The sequence below is a fragment of the Lucilia sericata genome, unplaced genomic scaffold (genome assembly GCF_015586225.1).
Source record: "Lucilia sericata isolate MDLA Ls3-8-SP2 unplaced genomic scaffold, ASM1558622v1 Contig000602F_arrow, whole genome shotgun sequence".
Lineage (NCBI taxonomy): Eukaryota > Metazoa > Arthropoda > Insecta > Diptera > Calliphoridae > Lucilia > Lucilia sericata.
The window spans coordinates 214,988-229,050 of record NW_023994609.1 but is presented as its reverse complement, the minus strand read 5'-3'; the positions used below and the strand labels follow the sequence as shown (position 1 = coordinate 229,050).

Here is a 14,063-nt window from a genome sequence, read left to right as displayed (position 1 = left end):
TTTTTGAATCGTTTTTGAGTAATTTTTAAGTGTAAGTGTTGCTGTTTCATTACAATCAAAAACAATTACTTGAAATGTGACCACATAATAAGTTATTAAACACCAGGATGATCAATTTATGATTGCTATACATTTTGTTATTGATTTTCAAATATTCAGTTTTCAATCATATATCGGGATCATTTTCGAGTCATTTTTAAGCACTGAACTTATTAATTAATCATCCAACAATCTTCCAAATACTAGCTAGGTATTTCGTTTAGCGTTGTTGCTGTTTGCTATTGCTATAATAATGACATAGTATGGAAAATGAATTTTTATATACACTATGGTGAATGGTATATAAGATTCGGCACAGCCGAAAATAGCACTCTTACTTGTTTTTTAATAATCTAATATTGCTTGTAAAACTTTATGCATTTGATAAAGTATTACTTTTGTAGTGGAATACATATAATACAATATAATTGGTATAAAAGTGCTATATTTATCAAATTTTGGGATTCATAAGGTAAACATTTTATACAATTATGTACAAATATAAAAATATGTTTAAAAAGTATATTGTGAGACAATTATAAAAACTTTAGCTACACTTTTGCCGCGCGGCAAACCTCTAGTAAAGACGGTCATTGTTAAATCAATTTCAATTTCTTGGGGACCTTCTAAGGAACGCTTGAGACTCAAGTGCACCTCATGATGACCCTTCGTCGTTCTGAAAAAGACAAAGTTTATAATATATTAAATATACATCTGTACATTGGTAATAGTACTGAATGCTTTTACCCGAAATGGTTATTTGTTGCTTTTTCGATATTTGCAGCTGCTTGTATTTTAACGATTTTCATATCAAATTCAATGTCGTCATACCAGGCTGGTCCTTTCAAGCTAAAAAGGGTTCTGCCCTCTGGTGGTACCATCATCTTTGACACAAACGTTATGAAATTGTAAGTATAAGCCGAAGGTTTATTAAAACAATCCTCTCCTTCACACATATTATTTGTAAGACGGCAGCGGCTAAAATAAAGGATTTAACAACCATATATACATTTTTAATTTTTCAAATGACATCATTAGCATTTACAGACAAATTTACTCTTCTAAAGCATAACTCATACTTATTAACTATCTCTTTAAAAAATATGTTTAATATACATATGATTTTTGCAATTGATAAAATGAATTTTTAGGAGTCACGTAATTATACCCTTCACCTTCGTGAGAAGGGTATATATATGTTTGTCATTCCGTTTGTAAATTCCGCAATATAATTTTCCGACCCTATAAAGTATATATATTCTGGATCCTTATAGATAGCGGAGTCGATTAAGCCATGTCCGTTGAAATCAATTTTCTGAAGACCCCAGATATCTTCGGCATCCAAATCTTCAATAATTCTGTCAGACATGCTTTCGAGAAGTTTCCTATTGAAAATAAGCAAAATCGGTCCATAAATAACTGAGATATGGGCAAAAATCTGAAACTACCTCTGAAAATTTCCTCAACCAATTATAAATAAAAGCATAAAACACAACAACAAGGTGATAAGGCAGTAATATGTTGGTAATACAGCTCATATTTGTTTGATGGTGGTAATACAGTTTCAGGGTGGTATTACAGTAAACGGTTAATATTTCTTTCTGCGCTAATACAGTTTATATTTGTTTGTGTGTATGTTAGGTGTGATACGTGTGCAGAGATACAAGTCGATTCAAAATGCAGCTTGTACTACAGATGATGCATTTATTTGTTATTGTTGTTTTTACTTACTTTGATGCAGATATAAAATGTAAAATTATAATAAAATACAGAAATTAATTGAAATTTTATAAAATTAAATTAAATTCTAATATATAAGAAAGTATAGTCGGGCGTGGCCGACCATATGATACCCTACACCAGTTATGAATATTAAATGTGATTTATTTTTCATAATAAAGCATTTATCTTCAATATTCCCTTGTTCCCATACATTTAAGCAATTTATGGATGAAAAACCAATTTTCTGAAAGAGGCTTTATATGGGGGCTAGGGGCAAATATGGACCAAGCCCGATAAAATTTTGTGAATATATTTATATTTACATAATATTTAATTGTGCTGAATTTCATCGCGATATTTGTGTTTATAAGTTAATTTGGGACATTCAAGTAATTCTCTGAGGGGGACTTTGTATGGGAGCTAGGGTCAAATGGGGCCCGATCTTTATGAAATTTGGCAGGGTCATCAAGACTTCTATAAAACTTAGTTGTGCCGTATTTTATCGATATATCTGTATATTTAACATAATTATGAGCTCAGAAGCCCTTTTCGGGAGATTCTGTTCTATGGGGGCTAGGTGAAATAATGGACCGATTTTAACCATTTCAATAGGTCAAATAAAACGTGCGTGCCAAATTTCATCCAATTATCTTGAAAATTGCGATCTGTACCTTGCGCACAAGGTTTACATGGACAGCCAGACGGATGGACGGACGGACATAGCTTAATCGACTCAGAAAACGATTCTAATTGGTATAATTCGATTGGTTTAAGGTGGGTCTAGGACGAATTTTTTTGTATGTTACAAACATCAGCACAAATCCATTATACCCTCCCCACTAAAGTGGTGTAGGGTATAAAAATAAATATAAACTGTTTTTTTAAACATACTTGGTAAAGGGTATATAAGATTCGGCACAGCCGAATATAGAAATCTGACTTGTTTTTATTCATATATTTATCCATATATTCTTTCAAAGTTAAAATTTTTCGAAATTGCACTCGAATATTGCAATTTTGTTCAGAAGTTCTAATTTCTGAATCGTATTCCTAAAAACATATTTTAGATTTATCAACGCTAAGTACCTAAGTTATGTTAAAAGTTTGAACCAACAAAAATTGCAATAGAAGTAAAAACAATTAAGAATATACCATAGTGCTTTGTATTTTTATACCCTGCACCAATACTAGTAGTGATAGAGTATATACCTAGCGGGAAAAAATGCTAGGACTTCGATTTTTAGGCCTTCTAAGAGACATATTAACACGTTATAAAAGATGCGATACTAATTTCTCATAGCCTTCTCGCAGAAGATATTCCACAAGCATTACGTTATAGGTCTTCTTATAAGCCGTCAGCGAAAGTCCTTCTAATAGGCCTACAACAGAAGGCCTTTTTAAATAAGCCTTCTATCAGCGCTCTAACAGAAGCAAGAAGGCAAGCACTTGGGTGACAATGGCACGCCGTACTAAATTGAAATTATTTTGCAATGCAGCGGGGTGTGCTTGTGTCTGCAAAACAATGCCTTCAGTAAGGCCTCTTTACTGCCTCTTTTTCCCGCTGGGTATAAGTTTGTCATTCCGTGTGTAACACCAATAAATATTCATCTATATTCTAGAAACTACCAAAGATATTTCGATGAATTTGCCAAGGGATTATTTACGTTACAAATCATAACAATCGATCCAAAATTTCCTATAGCCCTCATACAAAGGAACATATTCCCGGAAATTAATAACTACTTCCCTCCCACAAAATGTATATATGAATATGATATGAAACATATTACCAACGTAGATCTGAATCGATCCACAATTGATCATAGCTGCCATATAAGGCCTACTTCCGAAAATCACTTAAACGCACATATTTGATTGATAAATAAAGCTATCGTAATAAAATTCGACATGAATATGATTTTGTATACCAGCGTTGCGCGTCACAGCTTGATTATAATTGGAACCACAACCGCTGTCGACAATGAGTTTTCATACATTTTGTATGGAGAGCAAAATATCGTCTTGTGGTTGGCAATATTGTGGTCATGCCTGCTAGATTTGCAGATTCAACGGCATTTTGCCGATATTTTACCTTCAAAATAGTAAAGTGCTGATTTCCCGATTTTTGCTTCAAAAATGCCGATTTTTAACCCAATCAATCTAAAGAATTTTTATAACTTTACAAAAACAAAAATAACATGGAGCTTTTAAAACAATTGGAAAAAGAAAATTTACATTCCATCAGCAATGTCAATTGGATCGATTCTGAAAAGGAAACACAATTAATGTATGAAAATCCTGAATAGGTTTCCAAAAGTCTGATCAAAGGGTGCTAAAATGTTTAAGAAATTTTTTATGGTTCGAAAATAAATTTACACATAATGTGGAAAAGTTAAAAAATCTGGAGATAAAAATCCCATTATTAAAATTTACTCAGCAAAATTTTTACCTATCCGGGTTTTGTTTGACGATAACCAGAAAATAACTGATTACAAATGTGCTTACCCCACTTTCTGGGATTTAAAATCGGCTTTAGAGTAATTTTCTGTGTTTATTAGTCTATTCTCTTACTGAATGCTCCATTAACGAGTTATTTGATCGTGCTATTTGGAATGGTTTTAACAAAAATTTAAAAAACAATATTTTTTCAAAAAACTTCTAATATCGACTAGAACCAGTCAACACTAAAACTTAAAAAAATTAAGTGCTAAAATGTTCTACAGAAGAAAAAAAAAGTGTTAAAATTTTTTAATATAACACAACAATATAAATTATTGTTTTTTCTAGTTTTTATTAAAATATTGATTATGAAGTGCATGACTCCAATATTTCTAGTACTATATCTTCATCGTTATCTTCATGTTGATAATTTTCAAACGATCTTATTTTATTTGCCATATAATTAGTTATATTCCATACTAAATTTGATTCATAAAACTTGTATAAAATTAAAATCTGTTTATTATTAAGGCCACTTAACAAATTCTTTTCGAATTTGTATTAGTGAACATAAAAATTCAGCTTAAATACGATTTCGAATTTTGTTTTTAATTATAGCCTTTGAAATAAAAAGCCTTTCACCTGCGGCATATTAGAAAAAGGTGGAACGAGTAATGACAATACAAAAATACACAATTCATTAAATACATTTTCACCGATAAAATTTTCAAAATTAAGGAGCTGAAATTTTGCACAAATATTTTTTATTCATGCAGTTTGTTTGGTATTGAAAGTGGGCCATATCGGTCCATGTTTTCGCGTAGCCCCCATACAAAAGACTCTAACGCTCATAACTTGCTTCAAAATGATAGTAAAGCAACGACATAAACAAGTTTTATAGGAACATAATTCTAATTGTCAAATTTTTTGTGATCGGTCCGTACCATAAGTAAATTTAGAGGAAATCAAATCATAAAAATATGATAAAACAAGTATTACCATCACCCTGACTATATTACGATTTATATATGTTAAAACAGTTTAGAATAAATCCCAGGAAAAACTTACATTGAAAAGTAATGAGTTAAAAAGCTAATAAAACCTCTTTTCACTATTTCTTCATTAGCATTTTAAGTCATTATTTTAACACGGTGATGTCATTAGAGGCAAGTACTTCTACGCACAACTCTTACAAAATAGTTGTTAAGTAAGATGTATTGCTTTTTAATAATAAAAAGATTCACCTTCGTGAGAATGGTCAGCGTTGCCACTCACAATTTATTTTTCTTACCAAAGTTCCGACAAAAAACTACCAAAACGTTACAAAAACTACCAAATTTTTACTTAGGGACAATTGCCTCTGTTAGAGTTCCATTATTTTTAAAACTAATATGTAATATCATAAAATGATTTGTTCTAAATAATCAATTGTTTACTTTTACGTAATTAGACAAAATTTCCAAATACTATATAGTTATGAAATACATAATTGCTGTTTTCGACAAAATTTGTACCAAAATCATTCCCGAGAAAATTGTAATAGTATTATATTCCGCTATGATGCATCACATATGTATATCCACCATCAGCATCTATCGTATAAATTGAGGACTTTATGGATAAATCCTTTATTATACTACGGTTAACTAATTTGCTATTTATTGATAATAAAATTATTTTCCGTAAAAGGGGATATATGGCTGTAATAGGATCAATCGTGGACCAGTCGACATAGATTTCGGTTGATAAAAAACTGTTTCAACAGAGAGACGGGAGGACATGGCTATATCGTCTTAGAATCTAATAAGAACCTAGAAAAACTATATACTTACAAGCGGAATCACAAAATCAATATACCCCTAATATTTTTATACCCATCAAAAAAGAATTGGGGTATATTAATTTTGTGATTCCGTTTGTAAGGTAGTAGACCCACCAAATTATATATTTATTCATGAATCTGGCTTCTTAGAAAAAAATGAATTAGTGTGGCCTACAGTAGGTTAGTGGTTTATGTTATAGTCAGACCTGACGTCGTGCATTCGATTCCCACCTGAGACATTGGTGAGGAAGTGCACAACGGGACTGATGCAGGCCTACAAGTATTCCTTCGGATTTTATATAACATCCTCATTTCAAACTAACTTAATAACATTCACGAATCAGAAATGTTGAAATACATAGAAACTTAATATTTTCTTAGAACAAACAATATAAATTTAACAAGGATAAACCTAAGATTGACGTATTTATTAAAATTCTTATTACTTTGCCATAACAAGGTCAGAAATGTTTATAAATCTCATCCTACCAAATTTGGACCAAAATTTAAACCTACCAACCAAACTACCAAAAGTCATTTCAGGGATTTGAAACTACCAATTTTGGTCCAACTGGACCAAAGTGGCAACGCTGAGAAGGGTATATATAAGTTTGTCAACAACAACAACAACAACACTGCTTATTCATTGAGTATTTCGTTTCATTTGTTTGGATGGCTGTGTGTTTCATTGTCTTGTGCATATTGTTTTTGTTTCTTGGTGCATTCAGTGTCGTATATTTGGATGTCTGTTGGTTTCATTGCATTTTGTATTTTGTTTTTTCTTTTTTTTTTGAGTATTTCGTTTCGTATCTGCCGGTCCACACTAGGAAACTTTTTTTGGGAAACTTTTGGTTTTGCGTGAGAGAGAAAGAGAAAGAATATCATTCATCTCTCTCGCGGTACGGAGTTTCTCGTACTCGGAAACTTGTTTTGTTATTCTTCTCATTCGTACAACAACAAATCAATGCAATTAATACGTAGTTTCTGAAACAAAAGTTTCTATGTGTGGACATTAAGGAAACTTCAAAAGAGAATTAAGAAAAAGTTTCTCAATAAAAGTTTCCTAGTGTGGACCAGGTCTATGTTTCATTACCTTGTGTATATTGTTTTTGTTTCTTGGTGTATTCAGTTTCGTATGTTTGGGTGCTGTTGGTCTTACTGCCTTGTGTATTTTGTTTTTTGTGTGGTTATTTTGTTTAGCGTTGTTGTTGTTCATTATACCCTACACCACTTTCGTGGGGAGGGTATATTGGATTTGTGCTGATGTTTGTAACATACAAAAATATTCGTCTTAGACCAACCTTAAAGTATACCGTCCGTCCGTGCGCAAGGTACAGGTCGCAATTTTCAAGATAATTGGATGAAATTTGACACGCACGTTTTATTTGACCCAAGGACGAAGCCTATTGAAAATGGTTAAAATCGGTCCATTATTTTACCTAGCCCCCATAGAACAGAACACCCCGAAAAGGGCTTCTGAGCTCCTAATTATGTTAAATATACAGATATATCGATAAATTACGGCACAACTAAGTTTTATAGAAGTCTTGATGACCCTGCCAAATTTCATAAAGATCGGGCCCCATTTCACCCTAGCTCCCATACAAAGTCCTCTTCAGAAAATTACTTGAATGTCCCAAATTAACTTGTAAACACAACTATACCGATGAAATTCACCACAATAAAATGTTATGTAAATATGAATATATTCGCAAAATTTTATCGGGCTTGGTCCATATTTGCCCCTAGCCCCCATATAAAGCCTCTTTCAGAAAATTGGTTTTTCATCCATAAATTGCTTAAATCTAGCACTGAATGTGCATATTAGACGCAGGCTCTAAACAATCCTATTGAAAAAGTCAATTAATGTTGTTGATAACGATCACTCACTGCCAAGTAATGTATGAAATAACTACATCAATCATAACCAAAATTTTAAAATTTTTTACAGGGTAGTATTCCACAAATAATTATATATTTACATTTTTCTGCAAAAGTGATACAAATTCTAATAGATGTTATTCCAGTAAACCAATTCTGAATAAAAATTCCCTTACTTACGTACATATGTAAAAACAATATTGTGATTTTTGATTAATTTGTGATATGATTCTTTGGTACAAAATATTTTTTTTTTTAATTGCCGATTTATTGCTAATTTATCTGGCAATGGCGACGTAATGTGTTTACACCGTTGTTAGATGTCTGACAATATTGTTGTTTTACAATATACTGACAATGCTTTTTCTAACAGAAATTGTAAGTTTATACGGTTGTTAGACATTTTCTGAACATTTTTCTGCTAACGTTGGTAGCTCTGACAACCAGTGTTGCCATAACGGCATTTAAAGTGCAATTCTATCACTTTTTTTCGTCGGCTGCACTTATTTTTTAGAAAAAAGTGTTAGATGCTTTATAGCACTTTTTCGTCTTTTGCTAGAAATTTTTAGCATTAAAAGTGCATTTTTGGCATTTTTTCTTCTATTTTGCACTTTTTTATAATTAAAGAACTTTAAAGATTAATTTCTATAGAGAACTGCAAAAATTAATAACTACTTCCCTCCCACAAAATGTATATATGAATATGATATGAAACATATTACCAACGTAGATCTGAATCGATCCACAATTGATCATAGCTGCCATATAAGGCCTACTTCCGAAAATCACTTAAACGCACATATTTGATTGATAAATAAAGCTATCGTAATAAAATTCGACATGAATATGATTTTGTATACCAGCGTTGCGCGTCACAGCTTGATTATAATTGGAACCACAACCGCTGTCGACAATGAGTTTTCATACATTTTGTATGGAGAGCAAAATATCGTCTTGTGGTTGGCAATATTGTGGTCATGCCTGCTAGATTTGCAGATTCAACGGCATTTTGCCGATATTTTACCTTCAAAATAGTAAAGTGCTGATTTCCCGATTTTTGCTTCAAAAATGCCGATTTTTAACCCAATCAATCTAAAGAATTTTTATAACTTTACAAAAACAAAAATAACATGGAGCTTTTAAAACAATTGGAAAAAGAAAATTTACATTCCATCAGCAATGTCAATTGGATCGATTCTGAAAAGGAAACACAATTAATGTATGAAAATCCTGAATAGGTTTCCAAAAGTCTGATCAAAGGGTGCTAAAATGTTTAAGAAATTTTTTATGGTTCGAAAATAAATTTACACATAATGTGGAAAAGTTAAAAAATCTGGAGATAAAAATCCCATTATTAAAATTTACTCAGCAAAATTTTTACCTATCCGGGTTTTGTTTGACGATAACCAGAAAATAACTGATTACAAATGTGCTTACCCCACTTTCTGGGATTTAAAATCGGCTTTAGAGTAATTTTCTGTGTTTATTAGTCTATTCTCTTACTGAATGCTCCATTAACGAGTTATTTGATCGTGCTATTTGGAATGGTTTTAACAAAAATTTAAAAAACAATATTTTTTCAAAAAACTTCTAATATCGACTAGAACCAGTCAACACTAAAACTTAAAAAAATTAAGTGCTAAAATGTTCTACAGAAGAAAAAAAAAGTGTTAAAATTTTTTAATATAACACAACAATATAAATTATTGTTTTTTCTAGTTTTTATTAAAATATTGATTATGAAGTGCATGACTCCAATATTTCTAGTACTATATCTTCATCGTTATCTTCATGTTGATAATTTTCAAACGATCTTATTTTATTTGCCATATAATTAGTTATATTCCATACTAAATTTGATTCATAAAACTTGTATAAAATTAAAATCTGTTTATTATTAAGGCCACTTAACAAATTCTTTTCGAATTTGTATTAGTGAACATAAAAATTCAGCTTAAATACGATTTCGAATTTTGTTTTTAATTATAGCCTTTGAAATAAAAAGCCTTTCACCTGCGGCATATTAGAAAAAGGTGGAACGAGTAATGACAATACAAAAATACACAATTCATTAAATACATTTTCACCGATAAAATTTTCAAAATTAAGGAGCTGAAATTTTGCACAAATATTTTTTATTCATGCAGTTTGTTTGGTATTGAAAGTGGGCCATATCGGTCCATGTTTTCGCGTAGCCCCCATACAAAAGACTCTAACGCTCATAACTTGCTTCAAAATGATAGTAAAGCAACGACATAAACAAGTTTTATAGGAACATAATTCTAATTGTCAAATTTTTTTGTGATCGGTCCGTACCATAAGTAAATTTAGAGGAAATCAAATCATAAAAATATGATAAAACAAGTATTACCATCACCCTGACTATATTACGATTTATATATGTTAAAACAGTTTAGAATAAATCCCAGGAAAAACTTACATTGAAAAGTAATGAGTTAAAAAGCTAATAAAACCTCTTTTCACTATTTCTTCATTAGCATTTTAAGTCATTATTTTAACACGGTGATGTCATTAGAGGCAAGTACTTCTACGCACAACTCTTACAAAATAGTTGTTAAGTAAGATGTATTGCTTTTTAATAATAAAAAGATTCACCTTCGTGAGAATGGTCAGCGTTGCCACTCACAATTTATTTTTCTTACCAAAGTTCCGACAAAAAACTACCAAAACGTTACAAAAACTACCAAATTTTTACTTAGGGACAATTGCTTCTGTTAGAGTTCCATTATTTTTAAAACTAATATGTAATATCATAAAATGATTTGTTCTAAATAATCAATTGTTTACTTTTACGTAATTAGACAAAATTTCCAAATACTATATAGTTATGAAATACATAATTGCTGTTTTCGACAAAATTTGTACCAAAATCATTCCCGAGAAAATTGTAATAGTATTATATTCCGCTATGATGCATCACATATGTATATCCACCATCAGCATCTATCGTATAAATTGAGGACTTTATGGATAAATCCTTTTATTATACTACGGTTAACTAATTTGCTATTTATTGATAATAAAATTATTTTCCGTAAAAGGGGATATATGGCTGTAATAGGATCAATCGTGGACCAGTCGACATAGATTTCGGTTGATAAAAAACTGTTTCAACAGAGAGACGGGAGGACATGGCTATATCGTCTTAGAATCTAATAAGAACCTAGAAAAACTATATACTTACAAGCGGAATCACAAAATCAATATACCCCTAATATTTTTATACCCATCAAAAAAGAATTGGGGTATATTAATTTTGTGATTCCGTTTGTAAGGTAGTAGACCCACCAAATTATATATTTATTCATGAATCTGGCTTCTTAGAAAAAAATGAATTAGTGTGGCCTACAGTAGGTTAGTGGTTTATGTTATAGTCAGACCTGACGTCGTGCATTCGATTCCCACCTGAGACATTGGTGAGGAAGTGCACAACGGGACTGATGCAGGCCTACAAGTATTCCTTCGGATTTTATATAACATCCTCATTTCAAACTAACTTAATAACATTCACGAATCAGAAATGTTGAAATACATAGAAACTTAATATTTTCTTAGAACAAACAATATAAATTTAACAAGGATAAACCTAAGATTGACGTATTTATTAAAATTCTTATTACTTTGCCATAACAAGGTCAGAAATGTTTATAAATCTCATCCTACCAAATTTGGACCAAAATTTAAACCTACCAACCAAACTACCAAAAGTCATTTCAGGGATTTGAAACTACCAATTTTGGTCCAACTGGACCAAAGTGGCAACGCTGAGAAGGGTATATATAAGTTTGTCAACAACAACAACAACAACACTGCTTATTCATTGAGTATTTCGTTTCATTTGTTTGGATGGCTGTGTGTTTCATTGTCTTGTGCATATTGTTTTTGTTTCTTGGTGCATTCAGTGTCGTATATTTGGATGTCTGTTGGTTTCATTGCATTTTGTATTTTGTTTTTTCTTTTTTTTTTGAGTATTTCGTTTCGTATCTGCCGGTCCACACTAGGAAACTTTTTTTGGGAAACTTTTGGTTTTGCGTGAGAGAGAAAGAGAAAGAATATCATTCATCTCTCTCGCGGTACGGAGTTTCTCGTACTCGGAAACTTGTTTTGTTATTCTTCTCATTCGTACAACAACAAATCAATGCAATTAATACGTAGTTTCTGAAACAAAAGTTTCTATGTGTGGACATTAAGGAAACTTCAAAAGAGAATTAAGAAAAAGTTTCTCAATAAAAGTTTCCTAGTGTGGACCAGGTCTATGTTTCATTACCTTGTGTATATTGTTTTTGTTTCTTGGTGTATTCAGTTTCGTATGTTTGGGTGCTGTTGGTCTTACTGCCTTGTGTATTTTGTTTTTTGTGTGGTTATTTTGTTTAGCGTTGTTGTTGTTCATTATACCCTACACCACTTTCGTGGGGAGGGTATATTGGATTTGTGCTGATGTTTGTAACATACAAAAATATTCGTCTTAGACCAACCTTAAAGTATACCGTCCGTCCGTGCGCAAGGTACAGGTCGCAATTTTCAAGATAATTGGATGAAATTTGACACGCACGTTTTATTTGACCCAAGGACGAAGCCTATTGAAAATGGTTAAAATCGGTCCATTATTTTACCTAGCCCCCATAGAACAGAACACCCCGAAAAGGGCTTCTGAGCTCCTAATTATGTTAAATATACAGATATATCGATAAATTACGGCACAACTAAGTTTTATAGAAGTCTTGATGACCCTGCCAAATTTCATAAAGATCGGGCCCCATTTCACCCTAGCTCCCATACAAAGTCCTCTTCAGAAAATTACTTGAATGTCCCAAATTAACTTATAAACACAACTATACCGATGAAATTCACCACAATAAAATGTTATGTAAATATGAATATATTCGCAAAATTTTATCGGGCTTGGTCCATATTTGCCCCTAGCCCCCATATAAAGCCTCTTTCAGAAAATTGGTTTTTCATCCATAAATTGCTTAAATCTAGCACTGAATGTGCATATTAGACGCAGGCTCTAAACAATCCTATTGAAAAAGTCAATTAATGTTGTTGATAACGATCACTCACTGCCAAGTAATGTATGAAATAACTACATCAATCATAACCAAAATTTTAAAATTTTTTACAGGGTAGTATTCCACAAATAATTATATATTTACATTTTTCTGCAAAAGTGATACAAATTCTAATAGATGTTATTCCAGTAAACCAATTCTGAATAAAAATTCCCTTACTTACGTACATATGTAACAACAATATTGTGATTTTTGATTAATTTGTGATATGATTCTTTGGTACAAAATATTTTTTTTTTTAATTGCCGATTTATTGCTAATTTATCTGGCAATGGCGACGTAATGTGTTTACACAGTTGTTAGATGTCTGACAATATTGTTGTTTTACAATATACTGACAATGCTTTTTCTAACAGAAATTGTAAGTTTATACGGTTGTTAGACATTTTCTGAACATTTTTCTGCTAACGTTGGTAGCTCTGACAACCAGTGTTGCCATAACGGCATTTAAAGTGCAATTCTATCACTTTTTTTCGTCGGCTGCACTTATTTTTTAGAAAAAAGTGTTAGATGCTTTATAGCACTTTTTCGTCTTTTGCTAGAAATTTTTAGCATTAAAAGTGCATTTTTGGCATTTTTTCTTCTATTTTGCACTTTTTTATAATTAAAGAACTTTAAAGATTAATTTCTATAGAGAACTGCAAAAATTTAGTCTTGAGATGTGAAATTTTAAGAAATTCTCACGAAAACTTTTTGTATATGTTTATTGTAATTTATAATTTACACTATAAATTAAAGTAAGAAGTGAATTATTTCAAATATTATTATGCAATAATCGAAACAAATATTTGAAAAAATAAGCTAAACGAGCGTTGTTTTGTTAACAATGTAGTGACTACATGCTAAAACGGCTAATATCTTCCAAAAACATTTTTCTGAAAAAAATCATTAAAATTTAAAATATACAATAAAATAAAAATGTATGAACATATAAAAACAGGTAAAAGTTCAGGAATGCCGAATACATACGCACCAACACAAGACGTTTTACCAAGAATTGCTCATTTATTAGATTTATGCTCAAATTTATATAGTGTATCGATTTTATTTTCGGAATAGGATCTTAA

General features: G+C 31.3%; 1 protein-coding gene across 3 annotated transcripts in view; it reads right to left on the bottom strand.

Annotated features, from left to right (window-relative positions):
• Positions 1 to 464: 464 nt before the first annotated feature.
• The window catches only part of LOC119606563 (fibulin-2-like), a 175,918-nt gene continuing 162,319 nt past the window's right edge, over positions 465 to 14,063 (bottom strand). For 2 of the 3 annotated variants that reach the window (XM_037960119.1, XM_037960120.1), the window contains 2 exons: positions 787 to 1,017; positions 473 to 715 (listed from right to left, as the gene is read on the bottom strand). In XM_037960119.1, coding sequence (XP_037816047.1) covers positions 553 to 715; positions 787 to 1,017 — 394 coding nt within the window. In that variant the 3' untranslated portion in view covers positions 473 to 552. Of the gene's footprint in view, positions 716 to 786; positions 1,018 to 14,063 lie in introns of all 3 variants that reach the window. The other variant, XM_037960118.1, reaches the window with a different exon arrangement.